This window comes from Drosophila teissieri, chromosome 3L, assembly GCF_016746235.2.
Source record: "Drosophila teissieri strain GT53w chromosome 3L, Prin_Dtei_1.1, whole genome shotgun sequence".
Lineage (NCBI taxonomy): Eukaryota > Metazoa > Arthropoda > Insecta > Diptera > Drosophilidae > Drosophila > Drosophila teissieri.
In genome coordinates, this window is record NC_053031.1 from 21011883 (window position 1) to 21032830 (window position 20948).

The window sequence follows — 20948 nt, forward strand, 5'->3', positions numbered from 1 at the left end:
AGAATATAAAATTTTTTTTTAGAATATCGTTTGCAAAAATGGAGATATGGAAATGCTATTTGAAAACAAGAAATGAAGCTAGCTTCGGCAAGCCGAATCTTACATTTAAAAAACGTTCGTATAAGAACAGTTTATGGACTCAAACAACGAAACTATTGCAGTTAATTTAATCAAATTAATACTCAAAATATATAGCTCCGAATAACAGTTGATGAGAATAAGAATAAGAATAGATGATCCGAAACAATAAAGCTAGGATTCATTTCTCATTAATTAGCTAGAAATTTTCCGAGTGTTTCTATGCCAGATTTGGCTATGGCATACATTAAACTTAAGCCAAAATTATATATTGGCAAAAACTTCAATATACCGAATTTGATAAAAACATTAAAGGTAAATTTTTTCTTATTTATTTTTTAAATTTATTTATCATGGCAGTTGCATGCTTTAGTGGTCCGATTTATATATACATACCTGTACAAGATTCATGCAGATAGCTTTATGATTGAGCGTATAGCTTGCGTAAAAACGGATGGAATATAAAATATATTTAAATATACTTTATTTGGTCGCGAATGTCTCCCTCACTGCGTTGCAAACTTTTGACAAATTTAAAAATACACTCGGAAAGGGTATAGTAACAATTACCCAACAAAAGATCGATAATATTTCAGTTTTACTACTTATCTGATTTAATTTGCATGCCCATCGGTAATTTTATATTTTAATTACAAATTGGGCAACATACTTCAGAATTGTTCGTCCGATTTTAAAAAGCTTTTGGCGCTTTATCATGAGAGTAAGATAAAACCACTTCAAGTAATTACAATGCACAGGAGGGCAGCACAAATTACAATATGCGAAGCCATCCGAAACACAAAAAACAAAAAGCGAGCATTACAATATGAAAATATATGTAGATGCGCCGACCGCAAAGCACACATAAATATGTATAAACAAACAAAACCACAATGGCAAAACAACATTTCACTTAAATTAGAAGCGAAAATGGTGGAAAAATAATTCAGAGGAAGTCCCCGTCTGGAAGGCACAACCACACGATTTTATTTCAGACAATAATATCTGTGTCAGCCACAACAAAGCAACAACAGCAGAACTGCGGCAACAACAACGGTTTGAAGAGGGGCATGCCCTGTGTCACGCCCCCTCAACTCGCAACCCACTTCAACCTGGTGGCCAGGTAAATGGCGGCTAAGCACCAGGAACTCGAAAACTTAAATCTCCGTGTAATATTTTTCCATAAAACCAACCGAGGAGTTGGGAGTTCTGGCCACATATTTAATGCTGCAAGTTGAACTGCCAAGTGGGCCAGGCCAGCAGGTGCTGATAGGACTCATTCGAGTTGCAGCAAAAGTTCCATGGAGTTGCCGGAGGAGCAGGAGCAGGAGCAGGGGGGGCTGGAGGAGCCACTGGAGTAACTGGAGCATGCAAAGCACATCCGAGTGGATGCAATGGGTCTCCGGGGAGCGAACGGAATGGCTATTGCTCTGCTGCGACAGGTTTAAAGAGGTCAGCCTGCTGAACGGGCTGAACAATGCTTAAAACGGACCCAACTGGGCATTCGGTTTCTGGCCAGGAAGCGATGGTACGAGAGTCACCAGCAAAAGTTTCCCATTCAACCAATTAGCCAGAGATTATTTCATCGATTTTTGCTAACTCCCTTTGGCAAACGGAATTGTCAGGGAGCGCAAAGGATGCAAACTAAAAGGCACAGGGAAAAATGAAAGATGTTTACTTCCATTCCATGTTAAACCATTTGGCACAAAAGGTACAAGTTTTGTCCATATATTAAAATAAGTGATTATTTATTTGGATTGCCAAGTATTTTGCTACTTTTAAGTATTTAAAAAATACAATTTTTAGTTCTTTCTTTTTAGCTCTTGGAGTAATATTTTAATTTTAACTGTGCAAGGACTGGACAAAACCACTTTTGCGTGCGCCCAAGACAAAGACAAAGCCAACTCAGCGGGTGATTCCGAATCCCCCATCCAGCTGGGATGCCGCCCGCTGCTCCGACTGGCTTTTGTGCGGTCCAGGATCCCAGCACTGCATGTGTGATAAAAAAGGATAAGAGGGAACTTTAGCACGCCCACCCCAACGCCCCCGAAAACTCCACAAACACCCCAACACCCCAACACCAGGACGCCATCCGCTGCCAAAGCCAAGACAATATGCTCAGGGCTCCATGGATAACTTCGTGGTTTGACAAAGCGACGACGACGGCGTTGGCGGTGGCGGTGGCGTTGGCGTCGGCATTGCATGAAAAATGGCACTTGATAAGGTGCCCGGGGTGTGGCAGCAGGACGCAGGACGCAGGACGCAGGACGGAGGAGTCATCCTGTCGAGCAGGAAGTGTGAAGCGGCGTGCATAACAAAATGGAGCAGCAGCAGCCTGCAAGTCTGGCTGGGTGTGTGAAGGCTGGTGTTGGCTGCTGTTTTGGGAGCAGCAGCGAAGTTGCATTTTGCCCCGCGGGCTGCCATTTGTCTCTCCACGAGTTCCTTTAACCCCCTTTTTTCCCACTGAGTAAATAGCAAAAGGCGCGTAAGGATCCGCTGCCGAGGACGTCCCACTTCCACCCACTCCTGTGGCTTATGGCCGTAAGTAAGTGGCTCTTGGTTAGTTCGTTTGCGTTGCCACTTCCGCATCACGAGCGCCGTTGTTGTGGCTCCTATTCCAGTGAGTCCTGACCAGGGCCGTCTTGTCCCAATTTGGCCACCAGTTCTGTTTCCCAATTGGCTCAGCCAGCGGAGCATGATGACCTCCGGAAATCGCTGTAATCAACCTAATGGATAATAACCAGCGGAAGTCATAATTGTGCAGCTGCAAATGCAACTGCCACTCATTACTGTCAACGATCATTACCGAAAGTCAGCGCACCGAATCTGGAGCAGGGAAAAGGGGTCCTTGCAGCGCAGCTCTTATTTATAGCCATCAATCTGCAAATGGTATGTGCTTCTTTGTCTTTCAGTAAAGGATTTTGGTTTGTGTTGTGAATTATAAACGGCTTAGCTAAGGTAACAGAATTGCAACCAAAACGAGAAAACTGCATTCATCATTATGCCACGGAGGAATAGTACCTTTTGTTTTTGTTTGTTTAAGAAGTTGTGACAGCAGGAACAGTGAGCTTAAGCATTCTCATCCCTTAAAGAAGGTTTGAGTATTCATATCTTTCCATTATTACGAAGCTTAAAGTATTTTCGAGGAACTGAAGCTTAGAATCAGTGCACGACCTTCGGGTGACAAAGTGGCAGTGCAATTTGCAACATAATGTCACCATGAGGGCGTCTCGCAGGATGCTCAATGTGTGTGATGGCCTAATCAAGGACAGCTTGCTAAGGGAGCCATCTGCCGTCGGGTGTACCGTGACTGCACTGCCAATTGCAGCAAATCAGCGCGGAATTACCTCATCGATGGGCGAAAGAAGGGCGAATCGGACGACAAGATGACTATAGCATGCTTTTCTGGGCCCACAGCTGCGCACGTTGCAAATTAACTTAATGCTGTATTTCCTTGGGGGGCTGAGGGGTTGGAGGTGCGGGACGCATCCTGGTAAGTTTGCTTGTCTGCTTCCGCTTGGCAAAAGTGTCCTTGAGTGCTGCTAATGCCGCACTGCCATGGCGGGGGAAACGGAAACTGCCGACGAGACAAGTCGCACATACACTTAACGAACGGGCTAATGGCTGACTCCTTGCCTCTTGCATCTTGGTACTTGGCAACTTTTTGCTTGTTAAGTTTTTAATAAAATAAGAGATTCCTCATTTCCCCAAGTTTTACCATCCCCTTTTCCCCGGAGAAGCTTCGAGTGGCTGCACTTCATCTAGCCATAGATAACTTGCCGCATGAAAACATCAACAGCAATTGAAGCTCTCCCCCTTCCGCTCGCCAGCGAGCGGATATTATAAATTTTCAATTTCATATCCTTGCTCTTGACTTGCTGCCTTTCAGCCTTTTAGTCGGCGTCTTGGGTTCTTGGTTCTTCGGTATTTTTGCAGCGCTCTAATGAGTTTTCCCTTATGCCGAAGCGCTTAAAATGAAAATATGTTTGCTTTGTGGTCCTGCATCCTTCGCATCCTATCTTCACATCCTCTCATACCTCAGGCTAAGGTAGTAGACACAAAATGTCTTTGATTTTCATGAGACTCCGCTTTAATGCATTTCAAATATAAATACCGTGAAGTGCTGAATCATACCATTCGTTTTAATGTAAATAGATATATCTTTCTTGCAGTTCCCTTGGCTTTTATTCGCCTAAACAAATACTAAAATATATTAGGACATGCGGCACTACTTTTGCGACCACTGCTGTAAAAGCTCATACACTGCATTTCGATGTGAGGCTTCTGCTCAAGTACTTCGGCACTTTACTTTTTCCTTTTTTTGCGATCTGATGAGAGCGTATCCTTGAGTTCTTTTCAGGTCCTTTTGTTTTCTCCTCGCAAGATTGGGAAGGTGCTGAGGCATGCCAGGAGCAGGATAAATTCAAAAGGTAGCGCCCGACCGTGTGGCCAGGGATTTGGGGACGGTGGATTTATGTTCCATCCATTCTGCATATGCTGATTGCTATTTTCTCCATTCACGTTTTGTTCGCCTTTTTGTTGCCGCTCTGTGTGAATTATGCCATCGATTTGGGCTGCCTCTGCTAATATTTCCCACAAATGGAAACTTCTGGAAGTGCTCTTCAAAGGCCAAATAAAGTTAGTTCGTTCGCATGCCGAGCCACTAACTCAGAACTCCACTTCAATCCTACTTTAAGGTGAATTAATTATTATGCATATCAGAAGTGTGCCTTAAATTGAAATTGTTTATTCTACAATAATGTGTAAGATATTCAAAACGTAATATTTAAAACTTGCAAACGAGAAGCTATTCAATTAGGTTTAACCAAGAATGACAAATGACAAATTTTCAAGGAATTTATTGATTTTCTTCAAATGACAAGCACTTTAAAAGTCATCGAAATCTGATTGCCCTTTTAAGCTTCTCTGAATGGTTGTTTAAATTTCATAAGCGTGTAAAATACTTCCGAAATCAAGCGCTTTTCCGCTTCTGTAGCTTCAGTATGCAAATGGAAAATTGTGCAAAAGTATTAGTAAAAATTATTGGCAGTCGCGTTTCATTTTCACCCATCCTTGGTTGCAGCTACGCAAGTCGTATTTAATTTAATTGCGCATAATTTGCCCTTTTTATTGTTGTCGTGAAGGGAGACTGTATATTATACAGTCGGATGACGGAGAGGTGGGTGTGGAATATGAATTACAGGAAAAAAGAGGAAAATGTCAGGCGCGCAAAAATGTCAACACGACATGCAACAACATGGACCACAACAACTGAACGTACAACAACAGTGGGGCAAAATATGCAACTGGTAGAGGAAAAGGCAGGTGGGCCGCAGTTGTGGGCGTGGCCCTCTGGTACTTGCTATACGAGTAGTACATGGTACCGGTACAGTAGTTTGCAGCTGCCGTTGACACAGATTTAAGCTCGCAAAGGCACACACACATGGTCCCATTCGCACGCATATGCAAAAATGTGGCCATAAATAAGCGTTGCACACTTTTAAGCATGCATTAAATGAAATTGTGGGCGTGGCAGGCTGAGGGTGATGAGGGGGTGCGACTATAGTTTCATTTGAAGAGGCACCTTTTAGACGATCCGAGAGCTGCCCCAAATCGATTTTGGATAGGCTATTAAGGCGCATATTGCATAGGCCACACTCGAGAGCGCTCATTTGGGGAGGCGTCCATGGAAGGGTTCATCCAAGTGGGCCACCCAAACCGATGCGACTTGTAGGTGGTTAAGTGCTTCAGCCGGCTTGGGTGATAATGGTGCAGCATTATTACAGCGTTCAAGCACGATATAGTCGAAAGTGCAGCAGGAAAATTGTAGTAAGTCCTTTTGGGGCTTTGTTAAATAAATTGGTCGATTAAGGACATTCAATATTGGGAAAGACGAAGACACCATTTACTGGATTTTAATTTACAGATTTCTTATTATGAAAATGAATCCAGACTCCCCTGTCCAGTATAGTTCCCGACAGTGCAGCTGCTTCATTAGGACCCGCCACCCACCGAGTCCTCCATTTCCATCTGCTGCCACTTGAGGCGTGAAAGTTGAGTTTCATTTGAATGTAACCAACTTTATCACTCCGAAACGGATTCAGCAGGAGGAAAGAGGATCAAGTTGAGGCAGTGATGTTTGCACAAAAACCCTCTGACCGAGGGAAAATATCAACACACACAATAAATAAAAAAAAGGGGAAAACGGAGGCAAATGCATCGAACTTACACGCTTGTACATTCGCCGAGCATTACTTTGCATAACACATATTTCCGCTTGCTGATTTCGATTTAAATGCAGTTGTACTTGTTTATCGAATTTTATTTGGAAAAAATGTCCGTTATTCAATTGTAAATTCAGTAGAGCTTATTTTATAACAGAATAAATGCATATTTCTGTTTCTGTTGTGCGTTTCGTGTTATCATAAATAAAAAGCAAATTGTTTTGTGGCCGTAAAAACTCTGGCAGATCTCTGCCGGCGAAAAACTTGTTTATTTGCAGGACCCTCTGTGTGTGTGTGTGTGTGAGTTTGTTTTGTGTTTAAAAGAAAATTTCTCTCATTGCCAGTTTGTTGTTTTCGCCTCTTTGTAATGCGTAATGGGGCAGCTGGTGCTGGGGATTTGTGGATGGAGCAGGTTCTGGAGCTTTATTAGAGCCAACTTTCTGCGAAACGTGCTGGGGGCATCCGACAGGATATATGTAATAAGGATATGCTCGCCATTAACACGACGTCTTTTGAGGCAAATCCTCCGGCAAATAAAAATAAATACAACACATAAACAGAGGACATAGGACAAAGGAAGCCGATGAAGCTGGTAACGACGGCATTTGCTTATGCCTGCCATAATTCATACCGAACAGTCCAAACAAATAGAAAAACACACACGGTTACACTGGAAAATATATCTCACGTTTTTAAAATCTTTTCTCCTTCTAGGATGAAAAATCTTTATAAAATAAAAATATTCACTATTGTTTATTATTCATAAAAAAGGTAAAAAAAACTATAACTTAAAAATATTAAAAAGGTTATTAAAATATTGTTAAGTATCACCTATTCTAGTCAATTTCTTCACATCCCTACATCTTTTGTGGTTCCCTTCGATTCCCTTTTCCCTTGGCAAGAAATATAAGGAATTCGGTGGTAAACGCTTCAGATACAACTAAATAATTTTGAACTTTTTCCCAGTGCACCACAACACGAGAATCATGCCGACTTTGATAGAACAATTAAATGGAAATTGGTAGGCAGACATGGCACACGCTTAGAAAACGACAATGAGACGAACGACATGGCATCGTTTCCAGAACTCGTTTATGCCACAATAATAATTCGAAGACATTTGTATAAATTTGCTATTGCATTTTATTGGCCCGTCCTGTGAGTCATAATATTTGCATACGTGTGCGCTTGGCATACATAATGTGCGCCTTTATGGCTCGTTGCGTATACGCAACGTGGCAAATCAATGCAATCAGTTCGAGAAATTGACCAAATATTGTTGCTAAGACAAAGCCAATGTTCGCCTGATCAGGCTGTTCAATTATATATATGATACATACATCAGATATGTCGGTTACCGACTGGGTTTCATTTTGACTTGGGACCGAAATGTTTTTCCTTTGCCCATTTTGGAAGCCATAAATTATCATTAGGTTGCGGAACTTTAAAAAAAAACTGTTGACAACGCAGAGACAGCAGCGGTGCAACAGCAATTTCATTGACACACTTTTCCGCATTTCTTCTCTGGCGGAAAACAACGGAAAACGTGGACTAGCAAAATCGATGGCCTGAAAAAGTCGGGGCGAGAATAAAACAAAATAAAACCGAAAGCAAAGTCGCAGTAAATCGCACACAATTCGCCACCCTCCGCACTTTCCCTCATTTTCCCTCGAATCTGTGGCAGTTGTACGTGTCATTTGGCTGCAGTTTTATTTGCTTGGCCATAATGCAAGTTTATGTTTATGGTCCTGCTCCGAAGGGCTCCTCGTCTCTGGTGTACCAGATGGAGCAGCCCCTGACTCTGGCCATTGAAGTTAGCTGATCTTGCACTCGGCTAAGCGGAAAACACACAAAGCATAAAGCTGGGCGAAAAACAAAAAGTGGGTTAAAGGCTATGCCTTTTTTGAGCGATAACAGTTTTACCCTTAAATTGTGATATTTTTTCTTAATAAAGGAATTTCATTAAAGATAAATGGTTAAAGTTTCCTTGCTGTCTAAATATTATCAAAAAATATTTTTCCATTTGCTGCTGTGTCCAGCTCTTATAGGCTCTTATTAGGCCTAATTTAATTTCGAAAAAATATATTAGAAAACCCAGAAGATAGTGGTTATGTTATTTTTACTTATGAGATCAGAAGATTTATAGTACTTACGCAGCTAGGAATACCAAGCTGCGAACCGAAAGATAAATACCCTTATCTTTCATACCCTTTCACATTGGGAAACTTAGGCCGCTGACCCTAATCGTTGGCACATGACGTCGCAGCGATTTTCACGAGATGCTGCAAATTGTTAAATATAGATTTTGCTCGGCATTTTGCAGGATGAAGGCAGGATGAAGGACCTGGACTTGGGCACGTTTCCCTTGCGTTGCCGAGCAATGAAATGGTCCTAATGCCATTTGCAAGTGGAGCGGATGGGAAAATTGTGAAAGTGGAGGCATTTTCACAGGCTGGATGCTGGATGCTGGCTTTTCAGCTGGCAGACAGACGGGCGACAGTTTTTTCGTGGCGAAATAAAAATGGAAAGTTGGCATAAAAAGTAAACAGCAGACTGTTCGAGGGGAAGTGGCGCTGAAGGTAACTAAACGGAAAGCAAAAGCCAATGCTGCAAAAACGAAATCAGGTCAGGGATTTGGTTTCAGAATGCTTCTCTCTGCAGTTTTCCTTCCATTTTTGGTGTTGCTTTGTTTCGCTTTCTTTTGGCTTTCGCCGAATACTTTTTATTTGGGTTTTTTTAAGCGGTCCTGGGAAAAAGTAATATTGAAACTACGTATACGCTGCGGTGGTACCGATGCAAGCATTAATTTAATTACAGCTAGCAGACGACAAACAACAAATTGAACTGAAAAGCCGGCCAAATGAGTGCGCCACATATTCAAGTCTCTTTATGCTTTGTGTGTCACTGGAGCAGTCAGTTGGCAGTTGGCAGCTGGCTAAATGGGGGTTTCGGGTTGGCCAGAAGGGGGTGGGGTATTTGCCCGACAACCGCAAGCTGCATTTTTAATTGCGCACACGTGCGAAGCAGCAGCCCCAGGAAAGCCGAAAGGGGGAGGGCTGGGAGGTTGGGAGGTTGGGATACTGGGGTCTAAGAGGAGCAGCTGGAAAAGCCGCCCGGAGGATGTGGCAGCTCTACTTGAACTCATTCGGCGTGGAAATTATGGCACGCTCAAGTTGATTTTGACAGGCAGCAGGCGCAAGAATTCCCAGCACAAAACTCAAACGCAAACTCACATCCTGGTATGCATCCTTGAATCCTAGAAAATGTTCGTCACAGGGACACTTTTGAAAAACACTACTAAAGTTTCTTAGAACTTTGTTAGGTATTTTCTTGTTAACTATTAATATTTTAGTTTGGCTTTAAGCTCGCTACTCAATAACATTCAATTAAAACTATTAACAAATGAGGATTTGATTTAAAATTGGGGAAATGGAAAAGGTTTGTTGCGCTCGATATTGCTTTTTATTTAAGTCAGTGGAGTAAGTCTCTTAGGTATATTGGGAAATTGGTTTTTACTCAGCTGGTTCTATTAATGTCTCAATGCATTTAATTCTTTTAAGTGATGCAGTGTAGAAAATTCGTGTGCATTCGTAGCTGTCAATCAATTATCTAATAAGATCAAAAAACATGAAAAAGGCATTTACATAACTTCAAATATTGGTCAATACGCAAAGCTTGACTATAAGCTTCTTCTATTTGCAAGTCCACACATTTCTCCCTGTGCAGCAATAAGTGTCTAACGCGCAAGTGGCAAAGCAGACTGCTGCTCCTGGGCAGGCTCCTAATTGATATGCAATAAACATTGGCCACCGAACGGCAGGCGAAAAGGCAGGCAGTCGAATCGATGGTGGAGCTGGATGCTTGACTGACAGACAAAAGCTGGCACAACTCCGACAAGTAAATCCGGGCAGGACTCTGTTTGTACCCGCACTTGCCACTTTCTCAGCTTCTGTTTTGTTTCCTTTCAGACGCTCCCATTTCCGTTTCCGCTCTGTCTCCTCTCCCTCGCTCCTTCTCTCCCCTGCCTGTCAGACTTTCAAGCTTAATGCGCTTAGTTGTTCTGACTCCATCTGCGTTTCTGTCTCTGTTTCTGTTTCTGGCCTGGATCCGCTCTGTCTTACTTTGTTTCACCGAATGCGGGGAGCAATGTTGGGCATTGTGTAACATTTAGGAAAATTGAATTACAATGTATTTTGGTAAATTTAGCAAAAATGGTTGCCTCCTAATTGAGTCTGTGTGGTCGGAGCTGCTAACGCTTGAAATGTACGCAATGTGAATTGTGCTACAAGCCCATTGAGCCATAATTAAGTGCTTATCTTTAGTCGCTGAGAATGCTGATATAGCTGGAAACTGTCTGCAGTTAAATACTTAGTACAATTTACTAATAATTCGATTTTTCAGTTCCATTGCTCAAGCTTCACATTGTGATCACTGGCAAATTGACGTTGATGAATCCTTTGGTAAGCAAAGGGTTTCAGATAAGATTTCTTAAATGTTAACTGTTCGATTTTTTTTTTAACTCGTATTATTGACATTGAAATCCTGCTTAGCTCATAGATTCTTAAATATATTCATTTAAAATGCAATGGTATTAATTACTTACTCATAGCGTCAGACGCAACAATGCTGGCTGTTGAACTGGCTGCCGTTACGTAATGGCTTTGGTTAAATTTTATCACGTATACGCCTAGGTGCGCATTGTAGGTTAGCACCAATGTAGAGTGGATGAGGTTTATAGTAATAATTCACAGTTAAATTTGAAGTTTGCGCTTCGATTCGCGATTCCTATGCTGAATTACACACAAAACAGACAAAATGGACAAAATAAAGTAGGAATTTGTTATAACAGACGGGCACGCACACATTGAGATAAATGCCAGCTGCTGTTTTTGATGTAGATGTGTTTTTGTATTCCCACGCTAGTCCTACAAATTTGTCGCTGCTTTTGATTGCCATTTAAATGTGCATATTTAATTTGTTTATTTATCGGATGGAGCGAGCCTTTAGAGGAGAAAAGCACGCAACTGAAATGCAATTTAGGTTTTCATTTTAATTTATTTATGGCCATTTATTTAAATTCTTCCAAAAATATTTGCCAGAACGCCATTTTATTTGAACGCCATTTTGGCTTTTGTTGTGATAATTTATGCAAATTATTTTCGAGTTCTCCGAGCCAGCTCAGTGGAGCATTTCTCAGTCGGCCTTTCCCTATGGCTGCCGTTTAAATAATTCATTATTGATTGGCAAAAGATGTGTCGAATGGATAAACTTTGACTGAACTCAGATGAATCGACAGAAATTGATTTAAATTTCAATGATAATTCGTGTTGCCTAACTGTTACATCGATTGAAGTATTTAAGTGGATTTATGGAAAGGAAATAATTATAATTTGTATTAATATTTCACTTCGCCCTGTTTAATATTAACATCAGTAACCAAGATATTTTAATTAATCTCACATACTATTCAAGTCGACAGCACCACTAAACATATATCCCCCTAAATATTTAAATTATCGCCTGACTGAACAGATATCCCTTGCACTCCCTTAATCTGCCTTTGAGCCAAAGGATTTTCTCCGCCCCTTTAACTTTGTAAATGGAATTTGCGTGCAATTAATAAATTGTTGGCTCGCTTCTTGTGGAATTTATGCAACGCACAAAATTAATATTAACGCTTGAGCGTGTAATTGCCGCTTTGCTGCGAACAGAGAGATTAAACCCAAACGGTTGATTAAATTTTTATGAGTACAGTTTATTTATTTACTGTTGTAACAATATAATTTACCACTAGTTAGTTAACTGAACTATTGAAGGCAAATTGCCAATTAATGTGCAAGTTAGCATGACACGCTCTCAACGGCTCTCAACTTTTAATTACCCTATTTTCTTTGTCAAACTTCGGAAATGGCTTTCCAAAGTTTTCTTTCGCCTGGTGCCGTTTCAATTATTTTCTTAGGCTTTTACAAGTCTCAAGTATTTATGTAGCTCTTACTACGAACATTTGCTAGCAAACACAAAATATTATATTTGTTAGTTATAATAAAAATTTAATAACATATCATTGGAAATATAAATTTCAAGTTAAGGTAACGAGTTGCTCAACTCTTGAGAAAAATTATGTATTATATAGTATTATTAACTTTACCTTACCTTCATAAGATAACTTAGAAATTGCTTAAGCCCTAAAGTTTTATATTACATACATTTTTAAAGACCTTAATGAAACTTATATACCCTATGTTTAATGTTGCACTGATATATAATGTCATTTAATTAAAATATAAACGTCCGCTTTGATAACCGCTTATTATACTCGTTACTCTTGGAGTAAAAGGGTATAGTAGATTTGTTAAAAAGTATGTAACAGGTAAAAGAAAGCGTTTCCGACCATATAAAGTTATACAATCTTGATCATGATAAAAAGCCGTCGATCTGTCCCTGTATGAACGTCGAGATCTCAGGAACTATAAAAGCTGAAGAGTTGAGTTCCAAAAACAGCGCAAGTTTGTTGACCCGTGTTGCCACGCCCACTCTAACACCTACAAAACTGCCACGCCCACACTTTTAAAACATTTTAAAATTTTTTTTATTAAATAGCTTTTTTCGAATTTCTATCCATATGCCAGAAAAATGTGAAAATTTCCTATTCGCACTTTTACAAGCTGAGTAACGGGAATCCGATGGTCGGGGAACTCGACTATAGCGTTTTCTCTAGTTACTAATAAAATTGACAGCTGGCGAAATTATATTAGGGTGGAGTTGCGGCGCTTTCAGTTAGTTTCACTTTTTCCTGAACCAATGTCCAATTACAGTTTTGATTAATTTAAAATAATAAAAAAGCCGCATATAAGCTTTGCGTAAATCCTTTTGGAGTTGCCGAACCTTTTCTGAACCGCAAATATTATAATGTGCCCTTATCCCTAACTGATTTTCAGTGGTCCCACTCATTCCCAAATTTTGGAGCACTTGAGCGTTGCTAAGCAAGATTTATGAGCCGCTTGAGGGGATGTGCCATTGGCATAGCCGTAGCCCTTGCACTGGTTATTTACTGTTTTTCTTTTTGGTATTTTGTATTTGCCAAGGTCTTTCCGTTTGTTTGCCATCTTCTGCGGCCTCCGAAAAGTTTTCAAATGGCCTTGCTCTTTTCGGGCAACTCCAACCCTTCCTCCTTGAGCATTTGTTCTCATCTACGGGCTGTGGCAGTTAAATAATTTAAAACATTTGAGCATTTTGGGGCAATTTGGTTAATGGCCTGTGCCGGCCAAAGGGTTCGAAGTCTCAAGTCTCCAAACGGGCTCGTAAATAACGCCAAGCAAACGATAACGATTGGGCTGTCTCAGCTGCCTAATGTGCCCTATCTGTGAAATCCGGCAATAGGGGATAAAAAAGCCAAAAAAAACCCAAATGTACCTTAGAGGTTCAGAGCTTTAAGAATATGTGACGCAAGTCCTTGTATCGCTCGTTTATGTGGCGCACTAGTTCAAGGACTTGTCCAACTCGCTCCAACCCAATTACGCAAAAACTGCACCGCTCACTGCCGAACGAATCACCGGTACACAGAGAAAATGCAGAGCTATATTAATTTAAAAATATATTTAAGCGTACAGTTCTATGTTTATTCGAGCATTATGTTTATCTTTATTAATGTTATCATTATATTCATAATGTCCGAACTGCCTTGTTTTGTTAGTAAAAAACATATAATAGTTAACAAAAGTTATTGATTGAACATATTCTTATGACAACTTTTTTCCGACGGATACTTTGATACTTTACTGCAACTGAAACGTTTTAATTCTCGACAGTATAATTTTGGGGTATTGATACTTTAAAATTATACACTTTTTAATTGCTGGCAAATATTAGGAATACTGTACGAGGTCACCCTTATACCAATGTGTTTTCTCCTGTGTTCGTTCGTACGGCAAAACAAATGGCATCCAACCTGCCCTGGCAACCTTTAACCCTAAAAAGGCGACCCGACCTAGAAATGTGTGTTTGCCCGCTCTCACATCACCATAGGGGTATCCTTTTCTGCACAAAGCTAGCGTGCCATGAATTTTTGTTTATGCTTGCGGGCAGAAGATAAACACACTCACACACACCCCTACACTCTCGCCATGAAACACACACATGGGCCGCGCAATATGTGCCAATGCCAAAGGATAACGCGGGGTGCATATATCCTGGCTGCCGACTGACGACTGACAACGACATAACCACAAGCAGATAGCGCAGATTATGCAAACGTTCAAGGACACCGCTGCACCGACGTGTGTGTTGGTGCGAGCCTTTCAAAGTGGCGCCTGCAGGTTATGCAACACTTTTGTGTTTGCTATTTCGCCTCTCCCTCTGAGGCCTCTGTGTTAGTGTTAGTGTGTGTGTGTGTGTGTGTGTGCGTAGTGCCTTTGAGTTGTTCCAAACTCTGGCTTTAATTGCTGGCAATTTGTCAGGCTAATTTGCTAAATTTGACACCTCGGCGAGCACACACACTTGCAAATTAATGACGTCAAAAATACAACTCTCGCTCTCTTTCGCTCTCGCTCCTCGGTCAGCAGTTGTGTGTGCGTGCCAACAGCAGCTGGGTGTGTATGTGTGTATGTGTGTGCGTGCTGTGTTCACTTTCACTTTCATTGATTTTCAAGCATCGCAATAAATGCTGGTCACCACACCAAAAACACAACACAACTCACTAGATATTCCACTGGTTACAAGCAGAAGTGACACCTTTTCTCTCAGGATTTATTGGCCAACTTTTCGCGGGAAATATTTATTTTTAGCTTATATATAAATTTATTTTTACTGAACACTTTCTCTGGATTGCTCTCGGGCGCGTGGCATTATCGGTTCGCTGAAAAGGCAGCCCACAATTTTCCACGTCGAACTGCGCTCGCTGCCAAAACTGAACTGAAACCGTGCTTCTGCCAAAAGCGTTGCCATGACCGAAGTGGAAGCAGCAGCATTTCAGCGAGTTTGCTGCTGCTGCTGAAAACTGGCTGTGAAATACTGGTAACAGTACAGCAGTTGGCGGCGCATGCGCGTTACCTTCTTTAAATTTTCCTTGCCGATTCCCGTCCCCTCTTTACGTCACTGTTCGCATCACACTGTTGCGTCCTGTTTTTCACTCTCTTGGCAGCTTTGTTTACATTGTTTGAGTGCTGGGGTATTTTCCCATTTTCGTGCTGGCATCTATAAATAAAGTTACGCATACGCCACGTGGGCCTAAACGAGGTGAGAAGCCATTAATAGCGTGATTGATGGTGGATATCTATTTTAGGCGTTAGCTTGAACTTGATCCAAATCATCCATTATTTGCAGAGCTCTATTTTTGTTTACATTATTGCCTAAAACTCAACTGACATCTAGATGGATTTAGGTATATATAACAGAAAATTTTTGCCCGTATTTTTTTTATTACCCAGAAGCAGAACCACAAATTGTTAGTTGCCCACGTGTCGAGCAAATTACTTTCTACAACTCAATTTGAAGGCCACAAACGCCCCAAAGAATAACTCGAACACGTTTTCTATTGTTAATAAGTGTGTGTGTATGTACTTTTTTTGGGTAAGCAATTTTCACGCTGATTGGTTTCCAGTCATTTATCGTTGTTGCCTTCGCCTTTCATTTATTTAGTTCTTGGGCCAAACAGAAAAAGTCAAAGAGCCGAGCCAAATGTCAACCACCCTTCGCCGCACTTTCGCCCGTTATCCCTTGTTGGTCCTTTGGAATTTATTAATGAAATAGCCCCGTCGTCCTTGGCCTGCGAAACATTTTCAATTTCCAATTTTCCACTTTCGGCTTTTGGCCTTCGGGCGAAAATGCGTTTGTCAAATTTCCCATCGAAATAGAAAGAGGTCAAGCTTTATTTGTACCACGTATCGTACGCAGTTGCAATTACTGCATCAAATAATCGTTAGCAATAACTAATTAAAAGTTTACCCAGTGCGGATAATTTCATTTCATTGCTAACTTGTTTCCTGTCGCAATCGATTACATGTTCTCCTTCCCCTTCGCAGCCATGAAGTGGAATGTGGGTCGTAGATAACAAGAAGTTAGCCACTTTCCATACTAGGGGCGTGGCAATTTGTGTGGGCGTTGCGGTCTATGTACGGAATTCTCTAGGGCCAAAAGTAAAGAAATGTTTGAGACAAAGTCTAATGCTGGAAAAAGGCGAAGTATATGGGGTTGGATTGCGATTTTTATCAATGAACGATGGCACAAAGTTATTATACGAAATCAGTGGGCGGCATTTTCCTTTTCGTCCTTTTCGTGGGAGTATTGTTGCTTTTTTCGATGTGATGCGTGCCATTTGGCCAAGGATATTGGTTGCGTATCCAAACGTTGGGAGTCGAGGAAGATTGAATACTCTTAGGAGAAGAAATTGTGGCTATTTTATTCCCGGATTTTCTTGTAACAAAGTATTTTTTTAAACAAATTTAACCAAAACTGTTTATGATTTAAAAGAGTAATCCTATGAATCATACTATTTTTATTAGCAATTGAGAAGTAGTTTCATTTGAATAAGAAACATGAATTTACTAATGCAGTCGGAACAGATTTAAGGTTTAATATAAAGATATAAATATTTAAACTCTTGTACACTTAGACATAGATCCTATCTTCCGGACAATTTCGAAGAAATTGGGGCTTAGTTAAGGGTATCGCAGACGTTGACTAGAAATCGGGGATAGAATTTAATTCAGAGAGCCATCTGTGGCTTAAAATGTCGTCCTCTTTTCAGAGTTACCCATCTCTGGCATCTCTTCCCCATCGTCCTCATTTGGGAGGCAATCCAGTGGCCAGAAGATACTGGCAGTGTTCGAACTTTTACGACATCAGCATCGAGTACCCGGCTAATCATAACCGATAATGGCCGAGAGGCGGATTTTCGTGCATTCAACTATCCATCCGGTAGTTAGCAAGTTTTTTTCTTCGATTTTTTGGCGGGTGACGAGCGTTTGCTGCTCATTAGGGCGATACAGTTGCAAGACTTTTGGTCCTCGCGAACTTGCTCTTTATGGCGGTGTGAGTGTGCCGGCGCACTTACACTTAATTGAATCCTGCGGGCATGGTGTAAGGATCCCAGTCGATGGGCGGTAAGGTGGTTGGGTGGTTGGGTGGTTGAGTGGTGGTGAGCCCCTGAGGCATGCGGCATGCCAAAGCGTTTAGCAACCAAATACGCTTTACTCCCGATTTTCCTCTGCCCCTTGGAGTCGCCCAAGTCTTTGTTGTTGTTAGAGCTCACATCCTGCCGCCGGCGCATCCTCATCTCCATCGCCATCATTCCGTTCCCATCGACATTCACATGCACATCCTCATCTTCATCCTCATCCTCATCCTCATCCTCGTCCTCATCGCCATAGTCATCCTGTGAACCATGGAAGAACGAGCCACTGAGCGAGGAAGCGAGCGGCTCTAATTCAATTAGCAAGTTCAGCGCCGAAGCGGCAAATGGCTCGTTAAACACGCTGTGTTTTTGTTGCTCCTTACCCTCACTCTTTAAATGCACTCGGAAAACAATTTGAATCTATTTAGGACATTTTTATGTAATTTTGTATTAAGGTCCTTTCTACACAAAGAAAGCTACATTCTCATTTATAAACTGTCGCAGAAAGGTTTTAACTACACATTTTCAGGATCTATAGATCCAATTTTATATGCCCCATTATTCTCCCTTTTTTATACTTCCGTTTACCTAGTTTATTCAGATAAAAAGTAGGTTTCGTATAATTATGGATTACCTTAAAAAAATTGGTATAAGTAAAAACTTTTTGTAAATTAACTTTGTGTAAACGGTCCATTCCCTAATTTGTTTGATTACTTTTTTAATAGCTTAATGATAAAAATCCGCTTTGATAATAATATTTCCATAAAATGTAATAACTTTTCCTGGATTTGCCTAGTGTATTAGTTCAAATGTAGCATTTGGATGGCCGCCCCATCTCCTAGCTTTCGGTTTTGTCCTCCTGCTTAATACCACTTCACTTGTGTTTGTTCGTTTTTTAAACATGTTTTATTACATTTTTTCGCTAGCAGGCGCCATTTCCATGGCACCGGAAGTTGCCACACGCACAAAGAGACCCACACACACACTCACAGCTATAGAGTGTGTGGCAAAATGAGCAATGAGCAAATGAGCAAAATGTTATAAATTGCCAAAAGTCCGCTTTAGCGTTAGCTCCCTGCGTTTCCGGGGTTTTTCTTTGTTCTCAGCGGTTTTTTGTTACCCTGTTTGGTTTCAGATAATGCACGGTAAAATCTTGCCCACTCTGGTAACTGACCACCCAAATGTGTGGTCTCAACTCCCGTTCCCGCTTCCCACAGGATAATTATGAGCTATGTTTGGAATGGCCTGCTCACAGTCTTACCTACGATTAATTTATGCACAAATAGCACGAGCAAATTATTCGCTTTGTTCCGCAAATGTTTTTCAAGTAAATTGTGTTTGGTCAGGAAACGGAGGAGTTGTAGACTTCGCCCAGCGTTTCATCTTCCACTCCAATATCTATGGAGATTAACAGGCATGTGGTAGTGGCTTCCTTTTCCGCACTCTCTTCCCCCCCACATTCCCCATCCATTCTCCCCCCATTCTGACCATAATCGCCTTTTCTTGCCAGTGGCCGGCATATGCCCATCGTTAGCTGGATATCCTGGCTGTCTGGCTTGGTCGCAGGACCAGCAAACGGGATACCGATTTACCAATCCCTTTGCCCTTTGCAGCCGCTTTCTGCCGAATTTCCCTTTTTGCTTTTCACACATTTAGTTGGGTTTCAGTTTTTCGCTTCGACCTTTTTTACACCCTTTCTGTTTTTCCGCCAGCTGCAACGGCAACAAAAGTCCATTATCCTCTTCGGCGTTATCGGTAATCAATTTCTGTGGACCATCGACGGAAAAAATAGTTTTTAGCCTTCTAGCAGCGGACCAACAAGGGCGGTAGTTTGCAAAAGTAACAACAACAGTAGCAATTGTTAGTTTTGAAATATGCACGACCCTAACCCGCTCAGCCACCCAATCGCCACCCAATGGCCACCCAATCGCCACCCACTCAAGGCCCACTCACACGCATGGCGTCTAACAAAAGCTTTTGAAGTGCTGTTTGCTGTTGCAGCTGTATTTCCATCACCCATGACCTACACTGTCAAAAATACTTCAAACTTACACATTTTGAGATACTTTTGCCAATCATTTTATGGGATAAGGAGGATACTTTTTTCTCTCAACGTCTCTAGACAAATATATAAAACTGTTATAAGTTATAATTTAAAACCATTTTTAGAGTCCAAATAAAGGCCCTTTGATTAAATACATATTTACTATTTCTATTTGTATTTAAGGATTAATTTTCCATTCAAAATGGCTTTACCTAGGAGTATTGTTTTCACTAAGCGTGATGTAAATGTGAAATAAAGAACACTTAGATATTTTTTAAAATTAATTTGTAAAAGACTTGAATTATTTTAAAAGAAAATTCCTGTTTTTAATCAAAGTGAAGCCAACTAAAATGCATTGTTAATTGGCCGCTATTTTGATTTCCGTCTTTAAAAATTTTTAAATTGTTTAAACAGTTGATTTTCTCTCATTTTTCCTGGTACATGTAATTTCGTGCATGCAATTCAGTCGCCCCCGACGAATAATTCAATGGCAATGTGGAGCAATTTTCGGTGTTTCTGTCGGTTGCTGTTGGCCAGTCACTTACACAGTTGTCGAGTTGTTGAAAGTTTGATTTTTTTTAACGAGCTTTTCGCCATTGCCGTTGATGTTGCACTCGCAATTGGCTACAAATTGGCTTGTTGAATTAGGAGCGAAGTCGGAAATGGGGGAGGTTCTAAATCAGGACTCAGCCTTGCGCTAGATTTCAGCTGCAAGTGGTTCATAATTGAATTCGAATAGCTGCAGGAGCATCTGCCAGGGATCTGCTCTCACAGATACAATTACGTTATCCTTATGAACGTGCCCTCTACACACGTACATACGAACACCTCTCCTCCAGTTCTGTCGGATGAATTATGCAGATGCCTCTGCAGCTGCTCCTTCTTTTGTCTGGCTGTTCATTTCAGCGCAGTCCTTTATTCTGACGAGCAGTATTAAAAGGCGGCGTCAGGGAAAAAGTGAAACTGTAGCTCCGTCGCTCGCCCCAGTGAAAAGCGCTTTTCAATTTGGGGGCCTGCCTCAACAGAACTCAAACCATCTGAATTGGACTCTCGGCTTTCACTTTTCAATTAATTCTTTTGGCGGCCGAGTTGTGGTATTTTATATAAGCGCTCCCTGGTTGCCATTTCAATGGGCTGAGGTTCAGCAAACGGGTTGGTTAGAGTGACCGGGAAGTCTGAAATTTAGTTAGTATTGGGAAAATTGGAAAATTCCATAAAATAAATATCTATTTATTTAGATATACCTAAACAAGATAATAAGAAACCAATGAATACGAGTGGATTTGAATTATACATATGAAGTTAGTTGCATTAAATATAACGTTTTTTTAAGAGCCCTACCATTATTATATATATTGCATATATTAGCTTCAGTGCGATCCTCCTGGGAAGTTACCTGTTTTGCATTTTCCTAGGGCCAAAACAACTGGCTCACCATTTTTTTGGCTCTGCCTTTTCTATGTGGGTCAGTGCGGAATTTGGCTGGCGCTCA

At 41.1% G+C, this 20948-nt stretch overlaps 1 protein-coding gene across 1 annotated transcript in view; it reads right to left on the bottom strand.

Annotated features, from left to right (window-relative positions):
• Window positions 1–15188, bottom strand: part of LOC122616653 — a 43358-nt gene extending 28170 nt beyond the window's left edge. The window contains exons 1-2 of the mRNA XM_043792187.1: window positions 14999–15188; window positions 10906–11092 (exon numbers count right to left, since the gene is read on the bottom strand). Of these exons, the coding sequence (XP_043648122.1) occupies window positions 10906–10909 (4 nt within the window). The 5' untranslated portion in view covers window positions 10910–11092; window positions 14999–15188. The remainder of the gene's footprint in view (window positions 1–10905; window positions 11093–14998) is intronic.
• Between the last annotated feature and the right edge of the window lie 5760 nt (window positions 15189–20948).